The 26,780-nt window shown below is 36.7% G+C and overlaps 1 protein-coding gene across 6 annotated transcripts; it reads left to right on the top strand.

Annotated features, from left to right (window-relative positions):
• Nucleotides 1-1,272: 1,272 nt before the first annotated feature.
• LOC103992575 (protein CTR9 homolog) lies at nucleotides 1,273-25,324 on the top strand. 6 transcript variants are annotated; one of them, XM_065193098.1, is made up of 27 exons: nucleotides 1,273-1,414; nucleotides 2,442-2,550; nucleotides 2,667-3,075; nucleotides 4,335-4,401; nucleotides 4,566-4,760; nucleotides 5,228-5,328; nucleotides 8,621-8,707; nucleotides 8,828-8,944; nucleotides 9,029-9,092; nucleotides 9,242-9,456; nucleotides 9,613-9,697; nucleotides 11,852-11,952; nucleotides 12,067-12,159; nucleotides 12,675-12,743; nucleotides 14,030-14,122; nucleotides 14,310-14,564; nucleotides 17,151-17,231; nucleotides 17,301-17,459; nucleotides 17,605-17,700; nucleotides 22,229-22,330; nucleotides 22,411-22,518; nucleotides 22,596-22,820; nucleotides 23,271-23,537; nucleotides 23,649-23,720; nucleotides 23,947-24,231; nucleotides 24,468-24,677; nucleotides 25,091-25,324. In XM_065193098.1, the coding sequence occupies exons 3-26, from the start codon at nucleotides 2,929-2,931 to the stop codon at nucleotides 24,630-24,632; spliced, it is 3,249 nt and encodes a 1,082-aa protein (XP_065049170.1). In that variant the 5' UTR covers nucleotides 1,273-1,414; nucleotides 2,442-2,550; nucleotides 2,667-2,928; the 3' UTR covers nucleotides 24,633-24,677; nucleotides 25,091-25,324. The 6 variants fall into 6 exon arrangements, with proteins under 6 accessions (XP_065049170.1, XP_065049168.1, XP_065049166.1 ...); XM_065193096.1 differs by having other exon boundaries at nucleotides 2,654-3,075; XM_065193094.1 differs by having other exon boundaries at nucleotides 2,648-3,075.
• Nucleotides 25,325-26,780: the final 1,456 nt, after the last annotated feature.

The raw sequence follows: 26,780 nt of genomic DNA, 5'->3' as shown, positions 1-26,780 counted from the left end.
CACCCACTCTCCTCCGCAGCCTCCGCTTCCTCCGTTGCAGCCGGAGCTGCTGGAGGCTAAAGTTGTCTTCTCAGCGGCTGGAGTTATTGTGGTTTCTTGTGGAAGTCTCTGCCTCTGACTTGGCTTACTCGGTGGCCTCTTAGGCGACGACGCTATCTTCTCCACAGATTCCATGGCTTCTATGGCCGGTGCGGCTGCCTCCTCACTGCTCTGGCCTCATCAATGAAGGTGCTGCTACTGATATGACAAATTATGGACATAAGGTACGTCATCATATCTCACGTAAAGTCAGAATCCATATCAAAATGTCACACATCATGATATCCCACACGTCTTATTCCGATAAATCCAGGACATTACCATCGTCGCACGCAAGGTCAGGGCCCATGCATGCTGAGACACTTCCGACACGATCATCACCTCGAACCGCGTACGACCCACCTTCATGCCATAGTATAAGAACCCTTCGTGGATACCCACACAAGGGGGATCTCGGGAGAGAAAAAATATTCAACTAACTCGCTCGTCGGAGGGGCCACGGTCGGGGATCATCCGACGATGGCCTTTTTCCGTAGGAAAGCAGCCACCCACGATTCACGAGTACCCCAACTTCGAGAGCCACCGACCGATGATCTCGTAGGCGAGCCATTGACTATTCAGCCTTGAGGAACGCTTACCAAAAATCTGACATCGAGGGTCGATCGACGTTTCGACGTCCAGCTCAATCGATGGAATGCTCTCGACATCGACCCGCGGACTAGACCGTACTGACTAACGAGCCACGGCACATCAGTTGACAAACAGCTATCCTCTGCATTGTGAGACCGCCGATTGCAGCAACCTTATCAAGTTTCCAGGCATCGTGGCCATTCGAGACGACGACCAGAAAAAAGAATCGCATCAAAAGAGAACGGAACAAAGGCTTTCCACCACCTTTTGTCAGGTCTCGCCACGTGGTGAGCTTTCGGTGGCTGGACAGGGAGAACCGTGAAGCGTACTCTCGCGGAGAGACAGCCATGAGGCGACGTGGCATGCTAGCGATGAACGGGACCCACAGGTCACGTCAGATTCGCGTTCGCCGAAAACAGCATCACACGAAGCGTCCGAGACGGGCTACACAGCCTCGTCCGCTACGATCCGGATCGGACCCTGGATCATCCCCGCGGTGGGCCCTACACGTCTGGGTGACGTCGAGATGGAGATTCCTGAACCCTCGTCCGTGGTAAATCTGCATGGCTCCCAGGGCGGTTAAATCAGATGTATTGAGCTCGAGCTCGAGCTCGGTTCGTTCGACGACGCGCAGAGTCGTATTGTTTCTTTTATTGGGGCAATTGGATTTGTTTGTGCCGTGCAATGAAAGAGCGAGCGGCCGGAGGAAGAGCGGAAGGGCGCACGCGCAGCCGGAAGAGACTAGGCAATGCGCTCGATCCCATGCTTCTTCTCTGATCTTCACTCGATTCGAGTTGATTTCTTGAATGCTTTTCCGCCGATGGTTTCCGGGCTTGCTTCGAGTTCTTGATGGGGTTTCTTGAATCGGTTTGCTCGTCTCAATCCTGCGGTTTCAGAGGTGTGTTCCTCTTGTTTCCTAACGTTCCTATTCACGGTTTGGGCTCAAACTGTGATCGATGATGCTCATTATGTCACAATTTGGTTTCCGAGTTGGTTTCTCGAATGTTTTTTCTCCGATGGTTTCTGCTGTAAATTATTTCCTTCCTCTCTGATTGCTTTCGCTTCCTGCGACCCTTTGCTTTATGTCTTCTTGATCCCTTTTCTTTCGCTTCGGCCTAACTCTGGCTCGAAATAATAATCTGGAGTTTGAGCATGAGAGAGAAACGAGCAAGAGGAACTCGATACGGCGGCAAGGTATTGTTCTTGATCCATCCTCTCTTCATTTGCTTTGACCTCTCGAAGTGGTTTTTTGATTGCTTCTCTCGTGGTTCGTTTACTTGTTGCTCGACGTTGGAGAGAAGGTAAAATCGCTTCGACCTGTACTTTGTGTCTTGGGTTGGTTGTTCCGGGTTCTTCTTGCCGTGAAATCGAAGAGCGAGTAGCCTCTTTTCTTGATTCGATTCGAGTTCTTGAAGTAGTTTCTTGACGGCTTTTGTTTATGGGCATCCCTTGATCCCATACTCTGTTCTTTGAACCGACGCGTTTTGCTTTGCCGCTGTAAATTGTTCCCGTCCTCTCTGGTTTCTTACGCTTCCTGTTATCTGTGACGTTATGCTTTCTCGATCCCTTTTCCTGCGCTCCACATTATGTCTGGTTTCGCAGTGGTTCCTCGCTTAGCTTCGGAGAATCATACCATTTTCTTATATTGCTGCTTCGTGCTTGTAAGAAATATAACAATCTTCTGAGTGTGCAATTACCATTTACAATGATAATTAGGAATCTCGATTGCTTTTCTGGCAATTTTTTCTAATTCACTTTTGAATGCTGAATAGATTTATTGCCAATATAATTGGTGATCGATATTGGAGTTCTGTACTTCGTCGATAAGGGAGAACTTGTTAAGATCGTCACATGCATCGCACGTGATACTAAATACAATAGGTGCGTCTGTAAAACCCTTCGTGCATTTTTAGTTTTTTTTCTTTTAAGAATTAATTATTTATTTCAGTCAAGAAAGCTCCCTTGACGCACTTGGCAGTGTTAGTTTGATTGCGTAGGTCAAGAGGTGTAACGGCTCAAAGACAAGGTGGGCCCTTCCTGCATATTTGCACGAACCCGAACGCGAACCCGAACCCGACCCAGACGCAGCATTAATCGGCAACTCGTATATTGGTTTCTGTTTCTGGATTAAAAGAAAGAAAGACGGGCCAGGGAAAGGAAAAGGGACATAAAAACCTAGAGAGAGAAGAGAAGGGGAGAGAGAGACAGAACGGGGGCAGAAGGGCATAATATCGGGGGCGTGGCTGATCGAGCAAGGGGATGATGGGGGGCGTCGTGTACATCCCGGTCCAGAACTCGGAGGAGGAGGTGATGGTGGCGCTCGATCATCTGCCTCGCGACGCCACCGACATGATCGACATCCTCAAGGCCGAGCAGGCTCCGCTCCACCTCTGGCTCATCATTGCGGTCGGCTCCCCCTCTTCCATTCCCGTTTATTTTCCTCTTTTCCTTCTCTGTTCCGTCGTCCGTTTTAATCTTTGTAATTGGACTCTGGTTGGACCCTTCCTAGAAGTTTCAATAATCTCTAGTTTTGTAGGTATAGAGTTAGTTTTTTTGACGCGGTTGTCCTTTGCTGTCATTGATTTCTCGTGCTTTAATTTCTTTGTTTGTTTATGGTTAGCAAGAAACTGAGTTACTCAAGTTTGCACTTCGTTTCAGCTAGCATCAGACAAAAAAAAAGCATAATTTCTTTGGATAATCCTTAATCATTCTTTTTTATTTTAAGTTTTTTGGATGTGTTTCCACAAGCTGATAATTCTTGCTGCTGTTCTTGGTTTGTGTGTGTGTCTGTATAGGGATATCAAGAATTGCTATTTTTTTCTTTTTCACTATAATTTAAATTTTTATAATGGTGGTTTACATAGTTGGATTTTGCAGGGAATTGAGGAACTATATCTTGCACTACTTTTTAAATTTATTCGTTGCTAATTTATTACTTCCAAAAGTGAGATGTTTAGGTTGAAAATGAAAGTTGCCACAAGGAAATTTTGCTTATAAAATAAATGTATAACTACCACAATGATATGAACGTAAGAGTGAATTAAATTCCATCATATACTAGCATAGCATAATTGACTAAGATAGCATATCATAGTTGAACTGTAATTTGATTAAAATTTCATCACAACAAAGCTTATCGACCAATATTGCCAAAGAAGCAATAGTGAGAAGAAAGATAAGAAGTGTAAATTCCATCATACACTGTATATTTTGAACCAGGTTCTGAAGCATGTGTGAAATTACATTGCACAAGTCAAGAAAGCTAAGAAGTCTTTCTTACATTTATACTCAGACTAACCAAGTGAGAGCATCACGGTCACGCGAAAAAAAAAAAAAAAAACTGACGTATGTTTAACCTTGGATAAGAGCGAAACCCTCGTTTGCAATTGAATGGACTTGGTATTGATTCAATTCAAACGAAGGAAAGCAAATATACTCTTTCTGATTTTCCTATCAGCAAGCGTTGTGATCATTGCTAAGAGAACCTTAGTCAAGCCCAAACTAAACTATGAAGGTTTTCTGTGCTTCCTGGAAAATGGAGAATATAAGTTTGTTGATCTGCTTCAGGCACATCAGCACTTGGTTCATTGATTTTATAATTTCAAAATAATACCATTTATTTGCTTCCTACAGTGTCAACTTATTTTTCATTTGCGTCAACACAGAGAGAGTACTTTAAGCAAGGGAAACTCGACCAATTTCGGCAGATTTTGGAGGAAGGATCAAGCCCAGGTACCATTATTTTCTCCCACCTTATTGAAGGAAGATTTTGTTTCGAGTTATTATAAAATACAAAGAAGCCTGAAGTCCATTGATGTCTGTTTAATTTTTATTTACCGATTTATATGAGTGTTTAGATGTTTGTTAGGTGCTTTATAATATTTTCTTTGTTGCAGAGATCGATGAGTATTATGCTGATGTCAAGTATGAGAGGATCGCTATACTAAATGCCTTGGCTGCGTACTACACTTATTTGGGGAAGATTGAAACAAAACAACGAGACAAGGAGGAGCATTTTATTTCAGCAACCCAGTACTATAATAGAGCATCAAGAATTGATGCACATGAACCCTATACATGGATCGGGAAAGGTTTGGGTTCATTTCTTTGGTTTTACTTGCTAGAATTTGCCATGCGGTTTGTACCTCGTGATTGCAATCCAGAACTGGATGTGCCATCTTGCGCTAGGAAGTGACTTTTCAGGTGCCTAGGGTCTCGCCTTGTTTGGATCTTTGTGTCTGTGTGCTTTTATGGATGTTGACAACTTTATGATATTTCCATGACACTTTGTTGTGCTAAACAACATACATGATGTTCTGGTGCTTTAGTCACAAGTTTTTTTTCTTAGAAAAACCTGTCTAATCGACATAAAATACGAATGCAATGAGCGTGCAAGTTGCAACAGGTATTAGTATGCAAAATTTTCTGGTTATTATGAGGTTAGTCTTGTGGTTTATTGAAATATTATCACTTGGTTTCCTCCTAAGAAAATGCACATAACTGAGATCATCTTTAAACATAGGAAATATTTACTTGCTGTTTTGGATCTTTCACACAGGTCAGCTTTATGTAGCGAAAGGTGAACTTCAGACAGCATCTGAATCGTTTAGAATTGCATTAGTGGAAGATCCCAACTGTGTTCCTGCTCTTCTGGGTCAGGTACTTGTTGCAGTTCCCATATCTTACAAAGCATTCACTAGTCACTACTATTTTTTTTGTCGAAAACTGGGAATTGTTATCTTACTTTATTAAGGTGATAAGTATTAATAAAAGGAGCAAAGAAGGAAAAAATAAAAGAGAAAATCAGATACTACATCAGTGGTTGCCGAAAAGACACCAAAAAAAGACTTCATCGCTGCGTTAAATTTGTTATGGAGGTTAGCATGCGGCAGCATAGGAGCCCTGTTAAATCCCTGGGTTGGTTGTTCTCTTCTATGAAAACATTTCTCATGGGGATGATGAGATTGATGATATGAATGCTGAGATGGCATTCTTTTATATTCTCGCTTATGCATTAAAATGGATTCATGATATCATTTCACGACCCGTACCAATATATTATGGCCCACTGCATGACGCTTTCACGAATGTAGGATGTGGGAAGAGTTAACATATGGAACCTCAACCCTAAAAACGGAAATATTACTTCCCTGAATTAAACTTACTATTAAACTGAGATAGTTGGTCATTTTGGTCACAAAGGAGCAACCTTACTATTGAACTCAAACACACCATTTAACCAATGAACTTCAGTGATATGTTATTGATAATATCTTTCAATAATAGGAATATCAAGGGCCACTTCATTAAGCTTTATTATAATGCAGTCAATGAATATGTAAAAAAAATTTCTAGCTCTTGTTTTACCAATAGCAGATGTGAAATTATGTATGGGTCTAAGACAACAAAAACAAAAACAATAGCAAAGTCGTAAATCCCAACTATTTGGGGTCGGCTACATGGATCTTTTGTCGCAATTGAGATCTGTAAAAAGCCATATGTTTAGTTAAGTTCAGAGTACTTAAATCTTTATTCATAGTTTCTATTAAAGTTTTTATAGGTCTTCTTCTATTTCTCCTCGTACTACCAACATTAATCATTTCACTGGTTCTAACTATTGCATTCGGAGGTCTCCTAGACATATGCCCATACCATCTTAAACAATTTTATCTCATCTTATCCTCTATCGAAGTAATACCTAGTTGTTCATGAATAAAGGTATTTCTTTTCCTTGTATGAGTCTAATAAAGAGAGAAATTCAATTCCAGTTCGAAAGTAAAGGTCCTCATATCTTGTAAAGACTTCGCTGTTTATTCATGTTTCAAAGTTAGGCTTACATATTTTCAGAGTTAAGTTGTATCCATTCTCTGAATGTTAGTTTATATGTTGCAGACCATCTAGAATTGTTTTTGAGAAATATAATATTACCAATTTTTTCAACCTAACGTCAAACATGAAGTGGTATATATCATGATGCATAGGACACACCTAGAGGAGCATCGAGCTTGTTTGTATAAATAGCAATAATCAAGATCTTAAGTGTCTGCTTAGCATCCCGATCTGGTGTGAGGTTTATCTTGAAGGTGTTCTGTTTTTGGTGTATCAAGTTCTTGAACGTCCGATTCGCATCCTGATTTGTTGAGGTTCATGTTGAAGTTGTTTTATTGGTGTCACTAGAATCGTGGAGCTTTAATTCAAAAATTGAGAGTGGGGACGTTACAATAGCAACATCATGTTTTTTGTATATGAGGGGTCCAGCTCTTATACTGTATGTCTTCAGATAGTTTGATATGGACAATGGTAATTTCTATAGTTATTTTACTAGCCTCTTTTTTGCTGCACCTTTTAGTATGTGTCTGTCAGGTTGTGTTTGTATTTTTTGGTGTATTGATGCTTATATGGATGGATGTATAAAGTGCATCTTCATATTGGCTACCTTGAATTGTAAGATATATCCCTTAGCTGTGTTAGTAACCTTCCAGGATGGTGTGTCACATTAATTTTTAGATTATAAGCATTAAGATGTTTTGTAAAGGTTCTCGCCTATGCATTTGGGGATGTCTGCTTCAAAATTTTCCTTGGTTGCTTCTAGACAGATCTCAAGAATAGTCTCCTTGATATTTACTAAGTCATCTCTTTTGCCTAAATAGCTTATACATTCTGCCTTCTTAGAATCTATTTATTGGTTATTTTAGGTATGTTGTTGTAATTTTCAAAATGTATCTAGGCTATTTTAGGTATGTTGTTGTAAATGGAGTTTGTTTTCTTCTTCTTGGCTATGCTTATCTACCTTTACATGTTTATTTCTGGAGCAATGCTAAGAACTCTCCCATTATAATAAATCTACTGTTACTATATAATATTGCAAAGAGCATAATCTTGTGACGCATTCAATAACCTCCAAATGTGACTTGGAATTTAACTAGGTTGAGTCGAATAAAAAGACGGTCTATTTGTGTTTCTGCATTTGGCACTTACATTATGGACCACAGGAAGTGTCTTAGAATGTATTGGATTTTGAGTCAAAGTTGTCATAACCATAGTGAGTGATTCGAAACAATAAAATATCACATTGAAAATCAAGTGACAAGAAGTGAGTCAGTTGACCACGATGAGGAAGTTTCCCATCTGTTTAGGTGCTTTTATTGGATTCTTTGTCACATCAAGGGTGGTGTTAGTGCTGCATACCTTTTGAAATATGATTGGCTTGCACTGGTTGGGATAGAAATTGTGTTATACTGTGTCAATTGGTACATACCAATCTGTCTAGCTGCAAGTGTTATACGGGCATACAAGGTGATAATCCTGGAGTCAGATGCCATTTTCTTGAATATTCTTTTTGTGATGTCTATGTTTCAAAACGAGTGATCGTGATTCTTAGCTGGTCTATGATAATTTCAAGGTTGTAAATCAGTTTATGTGTTGCAACTAATGTACACATTTAGTTTGAGATTATGTGGAGCTGTGGGTTGAATATAACATCGTCCTTGTGTGTTCAACCAATTAACATAGTGGTCACACAGAATAAGGGAACTATAACATTTTATGGCACCAATTTGTTATGCATATCATAAAATACTGCTAGTATTAGGGGAAAGTCAAATACCATGTAATTAATTTCATCGTGACTGCTGCTAATCTATAAGGTACATTTCAAGTGCCAAAGAGGGGATAGAGATGGAAGTTATACACGTATACAAGTTGTTTGACTGCTGTTTTTCCCTTTACTTTTAACTAAATCAATTTTACTACCGTGATGAAAGTTTGCCACCATTTGTTTGATATGCTTATGTGAATCATTCATAATTGTATTAATCTTTGCAGATCTTTGTTGTTCTGCTTATCCGCCAACTAATGTATTGAGACACATTGTTTTGCTTGCTGAAACTATTATCTTACTGGACATGTTTGTTGATTACAGCAGTCTAAATATAGAATTTCCTCTCTTCAGGCTTGTGTTGATTTCAATATTGCAGAGAGAGAAGAACATTACAAAAAAGCCATGGATTCATACCGGAGCTCTTTAGAGTTTTATAAGGTTCATTTCTTTTGTGTAATACATGTCATTTCCAAAAAAATAAATGTTTCATTGATGTTGATGTGTTGTTTCTAATTTTTTCTTTGGAATATTCTATTAACTTGTTTTAACATTGGTCAGAGAGCATTGCAAATAAATCCAAGTTGTCCAGCCTCTGTGAGACTTGGTATTGGCTTTTGCCGCTACAAACTTGGTCAGTTTGAAAAAGCTCGACAGGCTTTTCAGCGAGTTCTTCAGGCAAATCTGCATCAATGGTTTACATATGTTGATGTAATCTTTGTCTCCCATCTTATATATTCTTTTACTCCCTGGAATTTGCAGTTGGATCCAGATAATGTTGAAGCTTTAGTAGCTCTTGGAGTAATGGATTTGCAAACCAATGAAGGTGAATTATCTGTACTTCAGTAATCATATCATATTTCCATTATTTCGTACATATATTATAGAGAGGTTTCTATTATTAGAAAAAATTGTATTACCCAAGCTCAGATTCTGGATCACATATAATTCTTTTTTCATATTTGTTAATTACAGCTCATGGTATTAAAAAAGGAATGGAGAAAATGCAAGGAGCTTTTGAGATTCATCCTTATTGTCCAATGGCCCTCAATTGTTTAGCCAATCACTTCTTTTTTACTGGTCAGCATTTTCTGGTTGAACAGTTAACTGAGACTGCTCTGGCTGTGAGTAGCCATGGATTGATGAAGGCACATTCTTACTACAACCTGGCAAGATCATACCACAGCAAGGTGCAACAGCTATGATTATCTTGTGATGAACTTTTGATCAACGTTTTCTAGTTTAACTATTGATTATTATTATTACTAACTCTGCATCTCAGTCTTTTATTTGAGTATTGTCTTTTTGGGGACCAAGTGAACATTGTCTTACAATTGCCTGTGCAGGGGGATTTTGAGAAGGCATTGCGGTACTACATGGCATCTGTCAAAGAAACCAGTAAACCGCAAGAATTTGTTTTGCCATATTATGGTATGTAACTACCTACTTCCCTACGGCTGTTCATCTTAAAGTAAACCGGACTATACCAAGTTACCAACCAGTATGGTCAAGACTCGAGACCATGACACTGTTGTTCATTTAGGTGATATTGTCAAGTGGGTAATAATAATATATTAAAAGTGAAGTTGCAAAGGTCTGAACAACTATCGGGGAGCATCTTGTTGTGTTTTGGTTCAAAAAGTGAGACATCTCAGTTCTAATGATTCACTGGTGTATCACCTTAGGGCTGGCAATGGATCAAATTTGACCAGAACTCATCAGATTTAGATCATGATCTGGTTTGATGATTCAAATCATACTTTCTGCGTTCAATTTGTTTTGGCAATGACCTGATCTGCGTACCGTTATATTTTATGTAGGTATGTAATGTGTATTTCATATACAGTTTTTACTACTGTTGGATCACATCTAACAGTAGATTTCACAAATAAGTCTTCAAAACAAGTCCTTGCCTAAAATGGGATTATAGTTCACTCCAGCTGCAAGCCTATCATTCCACCCTAGGATTGTCAATGGACTGCGAGACCTGGATATGCGGAGTTTCATGGTCCTTGGTCTTGATAAAGTACCAAGGATATGACTCTTTTAAAAAATATGAAGTCCCGCATATTATTTTGCTTATGAAGTTGAGAAAGTTCTTTTGGGGTGATTTATAAAATTTGTATAATTGATACATATATATTGTGTGTTTTCATGAAAGAAGTCATTTATAAAATGTTTAAATTTGTTCTGAGCTTTTAATATGTACTTTGAAGTTTGAACTTTAGATTAGTATAAATAACAAATAGTGATAAAATATTATTAATTAATTTTTTTAATTGTTTAAAATATGTTTCATACTTTTATAATATGATTTGAAATTTTTGATAAGTATTAAAATATATTTCACGCATGATGTTACTTTATTCTCTCTTATTTCTAAATCGTTAATATTCTCAATATGATTTTTGAATTATAATTGGCAATTTGGCACCATAGTAAAGCTTCTCAGTTGTGATCTGGGTAACTAGGATTCAAGTTAACAAAACAGCAACATTGCTCACATATTTAATTTTACACTGGTCTCCCAGATCATGCATCAATGGGAACCTCGTGCATTGGGCCACCTTTTGTCCAACTCATAAGAATTATGCATACCTAAACAAGATGTAGTTGGGGTATGTTGGAACTTGTGTAGAAGTTATGCATACCTAAACAAGATGGATAACCGGTAGCATATCATAAGAATTAGTCAAAGAGGAGCATCTGTTAATGTTTATTTAAGGTCTTATTTATTAATAGATCTGTTTCTAAAGCAAAATGAAGTAGAATTAGCTGATTCTACACACGACAACTATGTACAAGTAACTTAGTGCAAATGTGTGACAAATGCATTTAAAGGTCAACTTGGATGGTGAAATTGTTGAAAATAAATTGTGTTTATTAGATCAGTAGAATATTCTAAGGAATCAGACTAAAAGAGGTACACATTGATGCTTTTTTAAGGCTTTATTTAGTATCATAAGACTTATCCTAAAGCTAATCCTGCAAATGACAGTTGTGTCCAGTGTTCAGTTACCTACTGTAAATGTGTAACAAGAAAATCTTTCATACATTTAACCACATAATTAAAGCAGTGAAGTGCCTACTCTGTTAATATAAGTTCATACATGAACAAGTATATGCATATATAAAGATCAGTAGTCTAAAAGGCAAGCACAAGGGGAAAAATCAGTAATTATTCTGGCTCCCACCTAATGCTACTCTACTATTACATACAATAATCAATTACTGAAATCCTATCCAAGCTTTCAGGTCTAGTGGCAGTTGCCAGCAGATTATGCCATCTTGCCATTCCAACTGTCCTTGAGAAGCACTTAAGGTGGACCCCTGATACTGGGACAAAGATGCTTTCAAGTAGGACAAGTCTCATCCTGTTAAAAAATGTGTCAGACTAACTGTTTATGTTGCTTAATTTCAACCTGCATTGTGGCTATGGATATAAAAAATAAATCATACTAATTTTATAACAATCTTCAACATTTTTTCATGCAATTGTTCATCTATTTTGTACTATGCTTTTGTGATTTTTTCATTCTTTTTATCTGTCATGGTATTTGTAATATGCTTGATTCATTGGAATAGGTCTTGGTCAAGTTCAGCTAAAGCTAGGAGACTTTAAAAGTTCACTTTTAAGCTTTGAAAAGGTTTTGGAGGTTCATCCTGAAAATTGTGAAAGTCTAAAGGTGAGTGACATTGCAAACTAACGATAGCTTAGGCTTAAATTTGTTGTTCTTTCTTGTTTAAGAGTAGAATTTTGGTCATAATTCTTAGCAGTTACATTTTCCTTATATTTACAGGCTGTCGGACATATATATTCCCAGCTTGGTGAGATTGACAAAGCGGTAGATACATTCCGTAAGGCTACCAGAATTGACCCAAAAGATTCTGTGGTACATCCAATTTGTGCAACTCTATATAATTATCTGTTTGATGGTTTATCTTTGATTTCATCATGATAAGTCCCAACCCAATGTACTGGTCTTCTTTTGATCACTTCTTTTGTTGACCTTTGAACATTTCTTGGTAGCCTATTTCCTGTGCAGTTAATTTCTTGAGTAGTGATTATTATAGATTAAATAGCTTCTTTGCTCTGCTACTGTTTGTTGACTTTGTAAATAACATTACTTATTAAATTTGTAATGACCAAAATCAAGTTGCATTTAGATCATGAGTCAAGTATCTGACATGCTGATCATGCCGACACATGCTAGCATGGTTCCAGCACATGGCACTGTGTCATGCAAAGGGAGACTACCTCTAATTACAGTTATACACATTATGAAGATAATCTTTCGCATTCTTTTGCATTTAATGATGCTTTTTTAGTGCATGCTTCTTATTTCTTGTTAAGCAGTTTTTTGTCATACAACTTTGTAGTCATTGCATTAAGTAAAGGTGGTTGCAGGCATTCACAGAACTTGGTGAGCTGCTGATATCATCAGATGCTGGGGCTGCGCTGGATGTGTTCAAAACTGTATGAGCTTTCTTCTTGCATAATTATTTGGCCATAATTATGAAATAAGCATGACATAACCATGTGATAGGCCCATAATGTATATCTTGCAATTTCGTTTGAAGGTGTAATCAAAGTCCCGTAGTTAATGTTCTTAAAAGTGGTCTAGTGGGAATATCGTTTAAGCTATAGTTGAGCATGTGGCTTCAGTTGGCTGGAACTGGTCTAAGGACTCAGATACGTGTGAAATCGGTTGGCCATGGGTTAAGAGGGCAATGACATCCTTGTGAACACAAATAAAATATATTATGAAATTAAACCTGCCATCTTGATTTATTATACTGAACTTATGCTGTTTGTCATTTTTTTTGACATGGAAAACATTGTCTTTTTTCCTTAACTGTCATCTTCATTTATTTGGTCCTAGTTCTTTTATTAACTTTCATCTTTGTTATCTGGTCTTAGTTTCTGCATTTTTAAATGTGTCTAGGAAATTACAAGCTCATTAATGCAAATTCTTCTACCTTATTGATTTCAGAATTTTCTTTCTTCAGGTTTCATTTAATAACTTCAGGCTGCTTAGATCCAAATAATAATTGGATTTGCTTCTTGAAAATTGGAGTTTCTTTGACTTTATATAAATATATAAATAATACTCGCTAGGTATTCAAATATGCGAAACTCAAGAACCATTCACTTCCTGTCATTTAGACCCTATGTACTATACTTGTGATGACAAGTAACTAATATGGTATGCCAAGTGTATTCAGGACATGCCTTGTCTGGTTTTGGGCATATGTTAGTTATTTACTGAAAGAGCTTTCAGCAGTCACCTTGTAAAATAACATATTGGCTTACATCTGCTGGACACAGGCAACATCTTAAACTTGCTCACGGCTACCCTTTACAGATTTTCTCCTACTGCTGATTATGATTCCATTGCTAGCATTAATACATTACATGTTCTCTTTTAGTCCTTTACATAAATTCTCAGGTTGTGTAATGATTCCTTCCTGTGTTCATTGTGTATGTGGTGAAATCTCAGCTTAATATTATCTAAACCTAATTTATGATTTCGCTAGTACAGTTTAGGATCTTGTCAACCTTGTAGCTTTGGAGATATCATACCATTTCCTCGTATTGCTTTGTCATACTTATTCATAACAATCTTCTGATTGTGCAATTAGCATTTACATTAGTCAGAGAACTCATGCAGTTATGCATTTTCTGCTCACTACAAGAGTTTTTCTATCTCAGTTTTGAATGCTGATCAGGTGTTTTCATTTTGAACTGTCATGATATCACAGGCTCGCAACCTCATCAAGAAAGGAGGGCAAGAAGTACCAATAGAGTTAATGAACAATATTGGAGTTCTATACTTTGAAAAGGGAGAATTTGAGGTTTGTTAAAAGAGTCTCATCTTCTTCTTTCTTTTTGTCAATTTGTTATAAGAGAAATTATTTGGTGTTTTATATGTAACCAAAAAAATATCCTATTTTTTTAAAATTTAGGCTAGATTTTTTCACTGAGTCACTGGTTATTCATATATGAAGCAGAAGTTCTCTTTTTTTTTTCCTACTTCCTCAGTTGGCTGAACAAACTTTTAAGGAAGCATTGAGCGATGCCATATGGCTTTCATTTTTGACTAGGAGTATAGACCGCAGTGCCTACTACTCTTTCCAGTACAAGGATTTTAGTCTATTTCATCAGCTCGAAGAAGATGGGTCATGCATTGAATTGCCTTGGAATAAAGTCACCACACTTTTCAACTATGCCAGACTACTTGAACAAGTAAATGACACTGAGAAGGCAAGCAATATGTACCGGCTAATTTTGTTCAAGGTCTGTGCCTTCATCCCTTTCAGTGCATCTAGCCATTGGCCTTTTTAAAAGTAACATTGCTAGTTTTTTGCTGGTGCTTTCTGAGTGAAAGTGCATCAAAGTACTTGCAACTATTTCAATTATTTGATTAAGTGAAAGACACGTACTAAAGTTCATCATCGACCTTTCGAGATGGAGAAAAGTGACTGGTGTGGCTCATCATTGAAATCATTACTAAGATATAATTTTCCACAATGATTGTGATGTGTCCAGCCTAGGTTGCTTTAAGCACTAATTTATGTATTACTTATCTGATGTTTTTAGTTATAAAATGTGGATTCTTCAAATTATACTTGTAGATTACTTGTTGGATATGGTGGGCACCTTGATACTTCCTACTTTCTTGAAGTATTTAACTTCTTAAAAAAATTAGGAATTTATTTGCAGGCACTTTATTTTCATATATGTGGATCTTTATGCCATCTGTATGAATTTCAGATAGTGCAACCTTCTTAAGAGACCTTGCTACATTATCTACATTGTCATTTTATCTAAAAAACTTTTTATTATGCTTAATAGGTTTGAGATGCTTGTTAAGTAATCATTTATCATGATATGAAGTTATGAAGTATATCCTCTAACCAAGGTTTCAAAATACCAGTTAGATTTATGAGCTTTAGTAGTTGGCACACGAAATGATCCTTATCAAGATTACATTTTAAAAGGGGTCTGGACCAGCTTGTTTGTCTGGAGAACACTTCCTAATTGGTGCTACTTCAATTAAGGTACATTAGATGTGTCCAAAGAATTTATATAAGGAAAACTAGATTAAAAATAATTTTGGAGAATTGCATAAAAAATTAATAGAATAGAAGATAGCAGCCTTGACATGTTTTTGGGTCTAGCAAGCTGCCTCTCTTTAGTTTGTTCTAAAAGCTAAAGCCTAATTAGTCTGGGAAAATATAGACAATACTCCCCTTCGATCATAGCTTCTGTTCCCTCTAATTTTTAGCATCAACCTAACCCACTAGTGGTGACAGATAGGTGCTTCGGGTCCACACAAATTGGAGGCAATATCCCACCTGATCTTTACAGATAGGTGCTTTGTTGTCCTATCACCCGAGTCTTATAGAGAGATGGCATGGCAGACACATGGGAAGGGGGGTCAGATGCGGAAGCGTTTAAGAGCAAGACAGAGGCATCATAGTGTTGGATTGCTCTTGAAGGTGTGCGAGGGGTTGTCACTCCATAAATGCATTCTATTACTGTTGAGTTCTGTATCTTAAAAATACAAGTCTTGCACGTGGCTGTAGTAGTCCTGATGTCTTCAGCCTCAACCCTAACCGATACTAGCAAAAGATAATCTCAAAACTTACTTTAAAACCAAGTTTTGCAATATCATCTGGAATGGTTCAGTATGTGTGGTATTTACCGGTCCAATAGCCTAGCACTATATGGACTACGGAGTAACGTTCAAGCAAGGTTCACCATACTGTAACGTTTCACTTGGTATGAGCGGTATGTACTGGTCCGATAGGAGGATTGGTATAGGCAGTACATTGGTACGCTCCCATGTACTATCTATCGGTATGCTCAGTACAGCTCGGTATGTACCGAACCAATAGCTGATCGATACACCGATATGGACCAGTAAGGCGAACCATGCATTCAACAATTTTTTTTCTCTATCTTTTTTTAGGTTTTTTTTTATAAAAAATCTGGTAGGTACTGGTTCGAGCTTGATTGAAGTTATCGATTCAAAAAATTGTGAACCTTGGTTAAATCAGATATCAAGAGAGAAATACATGAGATTTAATATTTCTCACTTGACTGTACTTTCAATGAAGAAAACTTATATGTGATTGCATTCTTTTTTGCTTTTAAAATTTAGTCCTCTTATGCTATAGAGGGGTGAGATGGGTGCATGAAAGGTCAGGTAGACATTCCCAAGTTATGTATGCTTTTCCAAATCTCTACTTCCTTCATCCTTGGTTATGGTATAGTTTTTAGCCACCAACTAGCCTCACAAATTTTTCTAGTTCTTTTCTTGCCTACTTTAGGATTTGATGTCAATTCAATGTAAGCCAGCATGGTATCTTGCTGCCAAGGTGCATGGGTGTCTTATACTGTGCCATGGTCATAGAACAAAATATGTGCATCCATGGCTCTGGTCTTGTGCTGAACTAGAACAGTGAGGGGATGTTAGTTCGTACTGCCATTCTTGTTTTATTAGAAGATGTCACATTCTTATACAAGTGTATATCTTGTGTTTCAGACACCATCTGACATGCCTTTAAATAATTTGCCTTATAATTGGACATGTTGCTACTTTGAAGGCTTTATTTCATCTTTTAGCAATTGATAAGAAGTGCCACTATTCATCTATCTAGCAAGTTTAGATCATGTCTTTTGTTTCTTCTGAAACTATAATGCATGATGTGGAAGTTCTAAGTGATTCATTGGGTATCTATTTTCTGGTTATTGCTAAAAAATGGTCATTGTGAATTCGTGTCTATTATAATTTGGCTACATTTTACTCCATGGAACTACTTTCAATGTGCTTATATAATTTTGTCATGCACACTAATCTGTCTCTTTTCCATTCAGTATCCGGACTATGTTGATGCTTATTTGAGACTGACTGCCATGGCAATAGCACGAAACAACATCCAACTAAGCATTGAATTGGTATAACATCAACATAGCTTCTTTTTATTCTTATAGGGCTAAGCCAAGTAACTTATGCTTTATTTGTAGATAACTGATGCTCTCAAAGTAGATGACAAATGCCCCAATGCTCTATCTATGCTTGGTGACCTGGAACTTAAGATTGATGACTGGGTTAAGGCAAAAGACACATTCCGTGCTGCTAAAGATGCGACTGATGGAAAAGATTCCTATGCTACTCTTGCCTTGGTGCGTATGTTTCTCATCTATACTATTTTGTGGAGTTTAGCTTGTAGGCACACTGTGCATTGGTCTCCATATTGTTTACCTTGAATCTCTATAAGTAGGATTTATTCTTTTGATGTTCTTTTTATCCTTTTGATACTTTTTCTAGGGAAATTGGAACTACTTTGCAGCTATACGTAATGAGAAAAGAGGTCCCAAGTTGGAAGCAACCCATCTTGAAAAGGCTAAGGAGCTGTACACCAAAGTAAGCATATTCTTTTATTGTTTGCTACTTCATACATTATGTCAACATCTGCAGTTGTCTATCTTCTCTTTTGCAATTTTCTTGAACTTAATGGACTGATCCTGTTCAGTGGTGTATTCAATTCGGCTTGGGTTTCCACAATTTTTTAACAAAATCAATTATGTTGTTTGTTTTACCACCTAAATCGAATGAAACCAAGCTAGATGAAATTCAAAGTTGAATTGAACTTGAGTTTGCAATGTGGTTCCGGCCTTTGTGATTAATCACCACTCTTCTTAGTTCTTTGTACCTTTGAACTTGTATTTTGTTGAAACACAATTAGTGGAGACCTCACCAACATATGTTGCTACATCTTCAATTGTGTACTCTTACTTTGTCTTTCCCTTAGTAAGCCCTTGATAGGTGATTTGATGAGATTACTGTTGTGGTGATCCTCGGGTCATCCATAGTTGTTGATTCTCATCTTTGAAGTCAGTTGTCACCATTTCTTTTTTTTTAATGCAAAACAGCAAGGTTTGCATGCTAGCAAGCTTATTTCATTAATGAGTCAAACAAGTACATGAGGGGTGGGTTGGTTGTGACTCGGGTGACTAAATTGTTCCAGTCACTGAGTTTGCCTCTTTGTTTACTAAGGGCAAGGATTTACCAACTGTTGAAAAGAATATAAAAAGTTTGTCTTTTGATGATATAGGTGAAGCTTCGAAAGGAATTTGTGAAAGTCACACACTCTACCTACAAAATGCAGGAATTTGTAGAAGGATGCAACTGATGTTTGGATAGAGGAAGACCATCTTTGCACCAATTCCAATATTCATAAGTGGGACTATTACACCTCCATATGATTTAATTTGTGTACCAACAAAGATCCTGCCTTACGTAAACCACTTTCCAATTCCGAATATGACTTCCAACAATTACTTCAGCTACCTTGCTAACTTGGATCTAGCAAGGATCTCTAACCTCATATCATAGGTTGGTCATTTTTCATGAGCACAAATGCCTAATGGAAATACAAGATTCCATGGAAATGATTGTTAAAAATATGCTGATCAATGTAGAATTGTAGATATCATCCATATAATCAAGTATTGATATGTGCTAGAGGAGTACGAGGACATGAATAATTCATCATGATAAAGGATTTCCTGCTCAAATAGATTATTATGCATGAACATCCAGCATAGTCTTCCAATGGAATGGGTCATGTAATTGTCTAGACTGAGAGGAATCATATTATACTCCCAACCCAACAACAAATGGAGTAGTGTCGTGTAATTGTCATCTGCCTTCACACAAAATAATATATAATTCCGGTAAAATACTTATGTGCATACTCATCATTCGTGATCCAACATCATTGGTGTAGGTCGGAATTGGATGCATTCTCCTATTATTGTATGTGGAGGATTTATGCTTGGGATAAATTCATTATTTTTCCTATAGCAGTTGGAGAAAACACACATTGCACTTCAAACAATAGATGAAATAGTATTCCTCACTCATGAAATTGGGGATATGTTCTTCTTGACAATAGATAGAGCAACTGTCTAGCCACTACGTCTAAGGTTCACTCTAATTTTTGAAGGGAATTGTCTACCATTTATTGTATGTGGAGGATTTATGCTTGGGATAAATTCATTATTTTTCCTATAGCAGTTGGAGAAAACACACATTGCACTTCAAAAAATAGATGAAATAGAATTCCTCGCTCATGAAATTGGGGATATGTTCTTCTTGACAATAGATAGAGCAACTGTCTAGCCACTACGTCTAAGGTCCGCTCTAATTTTTGAAGGGAATGCTCTACCATTTATTAGCCTATCTGGCTTCTTTTTTGTCCTCTTTCTAGACAGCTCATGCTTATCTCGATAATGATTTTTTTTTTTTAAATATATACAGATTTCATTGATTCCAACCTTTCTGGATTCATCTACTATATTGAATCTGATTCAATTTTGGAACCATCCAAAGTGACCTAAGCTTCTTTTACATGCTTTGAAATATATAATTAATAGTGTAATTTCTTCACAATCATCCTTCTCAGTGGAATTTCTGATTCCATTTGAGATCGTATTTGTGGAAAAATTGATGAAAAAACTGTTCCCGTTGCCTTTTAATTGGAACATTCTACACTTAAGACTCTTTAAGAAAGTATCCTATTCTTATGCTTTTTCAATGATATTGACATTATCCTTAAGTTGTTTTAATTGGAACATCTTAATCTACTTCTTGGGTTGTATTAATTGTTGCATATTTCCTGATATCTAAACATAAAGCAGTCTGGTGTGGCGCTGTGATCGCCTATACCCTGATCATTTTTTGCAACACTAGAACTAAAGTTGTCAAGTATCTGAGTATTTGTTCGGATGTATTCACAATTCGACACAGAGCTCTCTGGAGGTCGAATTCATTGAATGCTTAAACTGCACGTGCATGCATGTAGGCAAATCATCCTGCATCTGACTGACATGAACTATAAACTTGCTTCCCTAGTGAATGGGTTCCACACTTGCGTTGCTTGGGTCCACTTGATTTGTTGAAGCCTGTGATTACTTATTAGTGATCACCTTTGAATCTTGGGAAATTGGGAGTAAACCTCCATAACTTTTTCCAAATAATGTTTACTTTGTCCTGTTTATAGTTCTAGGATCACAATGTAACTTTGACTTCCTTTGCCTCAATTATTACTTGGACTATTCAGTTAAAGTCCATGCTCATCAAATCTGTCAAAGTCTCAGATATGCTGTTAGTGGTCTAAAGCAATCCTCCACATTTTTCATCCGAGCATAGGACTGACATTTACTTTTCTTACAACAATAGCTTAGATTGATGCTTATCAAACTTCCTAAAGTTTCACATTGGCTTTTAGTGGCCTAAAGTAAGCCATCCTCCTCCCTTTGCCAATGTTTTTAAAGTGGCCTAAACATTAAAAACAATGTTATATTTACTTTTTCCTATAATTCAATTTCATAAACTGCTGAACAAGTGAAAGAAAATTCTTTGCCAATGTTGTCTAGCCAAATGCTTGCTTAAAGTCTTTATTCTAATTTATATTGTCATGAGAGCTTCCTGCTTTGCTATTAATATGCTCCTCCATCATAGTCCTGTATGAGAAGAAAATCTCACTAAAACTACCATTATTCAGAGGTGCTGCTTCGTGAACTAGGGCTTTTAACGCATGAAACCATCAGAAAAGTGTATCTCAACTCAAGTAATTCATCTGATGTACTAGTTACTTATTTGCAATAAAATTATGCTTACAACAAAAAATTGCTCCATCTGCATATATTAAAGTGTAACTTTAGGTTGGACGAATTATCTGAATTATCTGAATTATATTAAAGTGTCACTTTATAGGTTGGATCTTAGGTGCCATTTTCAAGGTTGGACGAATTATGTGAATTCTGATAACATTCTGAAACTTGCATGACAACAAATAAGACTGCCCTTCAGAATAACTGGTAATTTCTAAATACTTGTACTACATTATGGGGCCCAACATTTTTCTTGCTTTACTGATGCTGCTAATGAAGAACTTGCCCTTGTACTGATATATGCCACCAGTCAAGTACTTGGTTTATGGGCACCAAGGACTTGATATTGCTGTCTGTTAGATTTGAGTGAAATCTTGGTTGTGAGTGAATGCTTGGAAAGTAAATTTATTGGTCTACTGAATAGGTCGTCAAATTACTCAAATTGTACATTAGTATCAAATTGTTTACTTCATACCTTGAAAATAACCAGCCTGTAATAGATATTCCACACTTCACCTTTTCTGATAATCGAAACCCTGGATTTAAGTTCTGAACAAAAATGTACTATTTCACCCACGTCTTGATACGGGAACAAAATGCAAAACCTCCTGTTCTGATAATCGAAACCCTGGATTTAAGTTCTGAACAAAAATGTACTATTTCACCCACGTCTTGATACGGGAACAAAATGCAAAACCTCCTGTTTCAAGTTGTTCATTTAAAAATTGGTTGAACTGGACCAAATTGATCTAGTTCATGCCTACACAGTTGACTCCCTCAAATTTTGCAGTCTCACGAGAAAGAAAGAAGCAGCCAATGATTTGAAAAAGAGAGAGACATGGTCAAGCTGGCAATTGTGCTCAAGCTGGTATAAAAGAAATCAAACCATTTTATTGGCTGGCTGGTATCTCTTGTGCCATTTGTACTTAAATGCTTGATCAAAACCACACATCATAGGTATCTGTCTTATGTTTCAGATGATTGCTTGTAGATATTCTAAGCATCTTCAATGGGTTCTTTTGCTAATTGATTTTTGTGGTTATCCTGCATATGGTTAAGTTTGTATGTGAATGTTCAATGCTATTATTTGTGAAAGTCCAGCAGAAATCATGTTGACATCATCATAAAATCAAATTGTACTTCTGACAGACTCCTCTCATGAGATTTTTTTCATTATGTTGAGTTTTTGTTGTGGTTGTGTTTTATCTCTGACGTTCTTAATGATGTCAACACAATCCTGTTTTAACTCTGGAATATGAAACTCTTATTCACAGGTTTTAATGCAGCACCCCAGCAACTTATATGCTGCCAATGGTGCTGCAATTGTATTGGCTGAGAAAGGTCACTTTGATGTTTCGAAGGATATATTTACGCAGGTCAATTTAATTGGCTTTTTGGTCAACATGTATACTTAACATTTTTTTTCTCATGCAAAAAAGATTTTTATTGGATATAGGTCCAAGAAGCAGCATCTGGCAGTGTATTCGTTCAGATGCCAGATGTGTGGGTCAATCTGGCCCATGTCTACTTTGCACAAGGGCATTTTGCATTGGCTGCCAAAATGGTAACCATATTATTTATGTTAATTCTTCTGTTCAGTTGGTTGGTTATAAATATAACATGACAGATACTCTTTTACAGTATCAGAACTGCTTGCGAAAGTTCTACTACAACACCGACACTCATGTTCTTCAGTACTTAGCCCGTACCCATTATGAGGCTGAACAATGGCAGGAGTGCAAAAAAACTCTTCTGAGAGCCATTCATTTGGCACCCTCAAATTATACACTTCGATTTGATGCAGGTGTTGCAATGCAAAAGTTTTCAGCTTCAACACTACAAAAGACAAAAAGAACTGCTGATGAGGTCAGTAAACACAAAACGATCTGGTATTGTGACTATCGTCAATTTAATATGATGTAATTTTATAACGTGTATGTGATGCAGAAACATAGAGAACACCTAGCAATATTGCCATTATCATCCTTGTACTATGAGGCTCTGCTGCATGAGCTGGTGTAATTGTAGTTGTGACTTGCTTTTTTTGGATTTATTAATCATATATTGTGACTAATAGTATATGCTATTAACTTTATTTTTTTCACAGATCAAACTTCATGTCTTTAGAAAATTATATTTTGGATTTACTAATCATATATTGTGACTAATAGTATATGCTATTAACTTCTTGATTTTTTTCACAGATCAAACTTCATGTCTTTAGAAAATTATATTTTGGTGCATCTGCATTCAGAAACTTATGTCTATGCACGACTTTTGTTTATTAAAATATTGTGTATTATGGGTTTTCAATAGGTACGCTCAACTGTCACAGAATTGAAGAATGCTGTGTGTATATTCAGCCAGTTATCTGCAGCTTCCATCTACCATTCTCATGGATTTGATGAGAAGAAACTTGAAACTCATGTTGAATACTGCAAGCATTTGCTTGATGCTGCTAAAGTTCATTGTGAAGCAGCTGAACGTGAAGAGCAGCAGAATCGTCAAAGACTGGAAGTTGCTAGACAGGTTTCCTTGGCTGAGGAAGCTCGACGTAAGGCTGAAGAACAGAGGAAATTTCAGGCAAGTTGCTATATTCTGACATTAATTTGCTCAGTGTTTAATTCAAGTGTCACCTACAACTTTAGATATCAGACATTGAGACCTTATCTTGAAATATCCATGATGAACCAGTTGGAGAAAAGGAAGCAAGAGGATGAGCTTAAACAAGTGATGCAACAAGAAGAACATTTTGAACGTATTAAGGTAGAGTTGTTCTGTCATTAAAGCAGATTTATTTATGCAGTTTTTATGCTGCAACTGTTATCAGTCATTAAAGCAGATTTATTTATATTCTAGGAGATATTAGTTTATTCGAGTATGATCATCTGACATCATAGTACTTTTAATTTGTTTTATCCTCATTCTCACTCATCTTTATCTTATAACCAATGTGGATATCTTTATTGATCTTTCACATTTTTTTGTTCAGGAGCAATGGAAGCATTCCAGCAATACTGCTGGTAAACGGAGAGAGAGATCTCAGGTTGAAGATGAAGAAGGTGGTGACAGGAGGAGACGAAGAGGTGGTAAGAGGAGGAAGAAGGAGAAAAAGATGAAGTCTCGTTATGAAGAGGAGGCTGACATGGAGGATGAGCATGAAGACTTAGAGGAAGACACAAATGCCATGAATGAATATGAGGATGATGGTGTAGAGAAAGCACAAAATGATCTTATCGCTGCTGGTCTTGAAGACTCGGATGCTGAAGATGATTTGGTAAAACATTTGCCCTTCCTTTGTAATTAAATTTACTAGCCTGATTATGGAGGGATACTGTTAGAAAATTTACTAGTCTGATTACTAGTCTAATTAATTAAATTTATTTCTCATACCTGTCCATCGAATGATTTAGGAGGGCTACTGTTAGAAAATTTCTGATTATGTTTGTGCATTATAGCCGCCCTGATGGATTGTTTTCTTTCCTGTCTTTTCCGGTTGGTTTTCTATGTTAGGGTGCCCACTCAACTGCAATAAATCGAAAGAGGCGAGCCTGGTCAGAATCTGATGAGGATGATGAACCATTGGGCGGTAGAGTGAACACGGCTGAAACTGATGAAGAAACTAACGGAATTAAAGCAAAAGGTGTTGCTGGTGATGACGATGAAGGTGACGACTAACTATGGCTCCTAATGATTGGAGAAGGCTTTGCTGTCAGCCATCCGGTGAGTATACATAGTTACAAAATTTCATAGACAAATTTTTTGACAAGTATGGAAAACAGAATTGAGTAATTTGATGTGGTTACTTTGTCTGTTTCATTCAGATCAAAGTAATTGTATTGTCAAATTTTGTGTAGGATTAGAGTAAGTTGGGTCCTGCCAAGCTATATAAAAGCATAATTCTTTTTTTTTCTCCCTTCATTTTGAGTTTTTTTCTCCATATTAAACCAAAGATACACTTGAGAATTTCCTAAAGGGCTAAACTTTTTCCTAAAGGGAGCAACGTATAAACTTTTGCTGCCAGGAACAGTGCCATCTTATAATATGTTCAGATGAGCATTTCATGTGTTTACCTTTGTACATACTTGTGGAGTAAATTTGTAACTGATGTGCGAATCTTTTCATTTGCTGTGCAGGTGTGGATGGTGAGTGGGTGGTTTGGCATTCATATATGCAGACAGTGGACTCATTTGTTCTTAAATTTGAGATTGTTATATCGAATGTAGCTTTAGATTTTCTTCTCATTTATTGTGCAGTTTTAGAATCCATGATAAGGATTTTAGTTTTAGAATATCATTATATTCTATCGAATGTAGCTAAGCACCAAAATATTTCTAGTTTACCACCATGGCTTTAGATTCTTTTCTCAAGTTTTTAGTTGTTGAATGTGCAGGGAGAAGATTCGAGCAAATTCGACAAGCAGCTCGTTTTTAGGATTTATTTATAGAAATAAATAAAAAAAGTTATATTCAATTGTCAATGTTTTTAGGATTTATTAAAGTTGCATGGAAGGAAGTTTGCATAGTTTTCTTCTGATATGGATCCTTAAACCAAAAGGAAAGCTGAGAACAATTGGGCGTACCTTTTCATTGAATCTTCACAGAGAAACTAACACAGGTGTTTCTCGACACTCAATGAGGGACTTTGTTCCTTCCTACCTTTTCATTGAAACTATCCCAACCATTTAACAATTGTGACTTTGTTCCTTCCTAGGATTTCTTTAGCATGCTATTGTTGTCATTGATCAGATCATTGATCCCCGAGCATATATATGTTGAGAAGAAAACCTCACATGATCTCCGAGAATATATATCCTTGTTCATACGTATGATGGAAATCTGACTAGTAACAACACAATTACCTATCAATTCTCATGCAATGATTTTTTAGAGTCATTACCTGATCGTCATTATAACTAAATTTCACCCTGCTCAAACTCATCCTTTTCTCTTTTGAACTCAATCGTGGCTATCTATTGATCTAAAACCAATGTTTTCCTTACGAGCAACAAATCTAGAGGGATCTTTGATACATCTACACCATTGAAATAAACACTGAACCATGTTAAGACACCTCGGCTAAATTTAATAATTTAACAATTCCAATTGTGAAATCCCTCGGGTCAAACAAAGTTCCAATGGTCAAATCTCGATGGTTTATTTTGTTGAAATCTTAAAGTTTCGATAACTAATCTAACATATCAACTTTTTTCTTTACTGGTGACTCTAGATAAATGAAAACAACCTGTATATGAGACAAAGTTGTTCCTCCAAAAGACAATTTTTCATCCTTAAAACCTGACACTTTATTCTCATGTAAATATAATTTAAATATGAAGACTTTACGAGAAATAATCCTAAAATAAATTTGTTTAATTTTGAGCTAACTTTTGATCCCTTCTTAAAATACCGATGCATATTGGTGTACCGATATATTGTCACAAACTTAACTAAAATTATAGATCAACTTAGTTGCAATCTCGTTCGGGTCCAAAGGCGATGATCAAGTAAGATCCGCCTATCTAATATGGCCGATCGACATTAAGACAGGTTTAGTCCAATTTCAATATTCTTCTATACCAAATTAGATAGTAAGAAGTTTAAGACATTTAACCTATCTAAAATTTCAACACTTTTTAGGTCTTTTTGGTCTTTCAATTATCACATCAGGAAGTTTAAGCCCCACCATGGACGTCCATGGGAAAGGTTTTGGTACCTACACCAACTTTACTAGCAAAATGGTAGGACTTCCGCCTTAAATATATTTGTCAAATTTTTTCCATCAAAGATAGTGAACCAAGTCAAGAAACAATGCAGCACAGATGTC

The sequence above is a fragment of the Musa acuminata genome, chromosome BXJ1-7, assembly GCF_036884655.1.
Source record: "Musa acuminata AAA Group cultivar baxijiao chromosome BXJ1-7, Cavendish_Baxijiao_AAA, whole genome shotgun sequence".
Taxonomy (NCBI): domain Eukaryota; kingdom Viridiplantae; phylum Streptophyta; class Magnoliopsida; order Zingiberales; family Musaceae; genus Musa; species Musa acuminata.
Note: the sequence above shows the minus strand (reverse complement) of the source record. Positions and strands in the feature narration are given on the sequence as shown.

Coding starts and splice junctions, on each gene's coding strand:
- LOC103992575 (XM_065193098.1), top strand. CDS start 2,929: ATGATGGGGGGCGTCGTGTACATCCCGGTCCAGAACTCGGAGGAGGAG. Junction 4,761..5,227: donor CTATACATGGATCGGGAAAG/GTTTGGGTTCAT, acceptor TCTTTCACACAG/GTCAGCTTTATGTAGCGAAA. Junction 5,329..8,620: donor TTCCTGCTCTTCTGGGTCAG/GTACTTGTTGCA, acceptor TCCTCTCTTCAG/GCTTGTGTTGATTTCAATAT.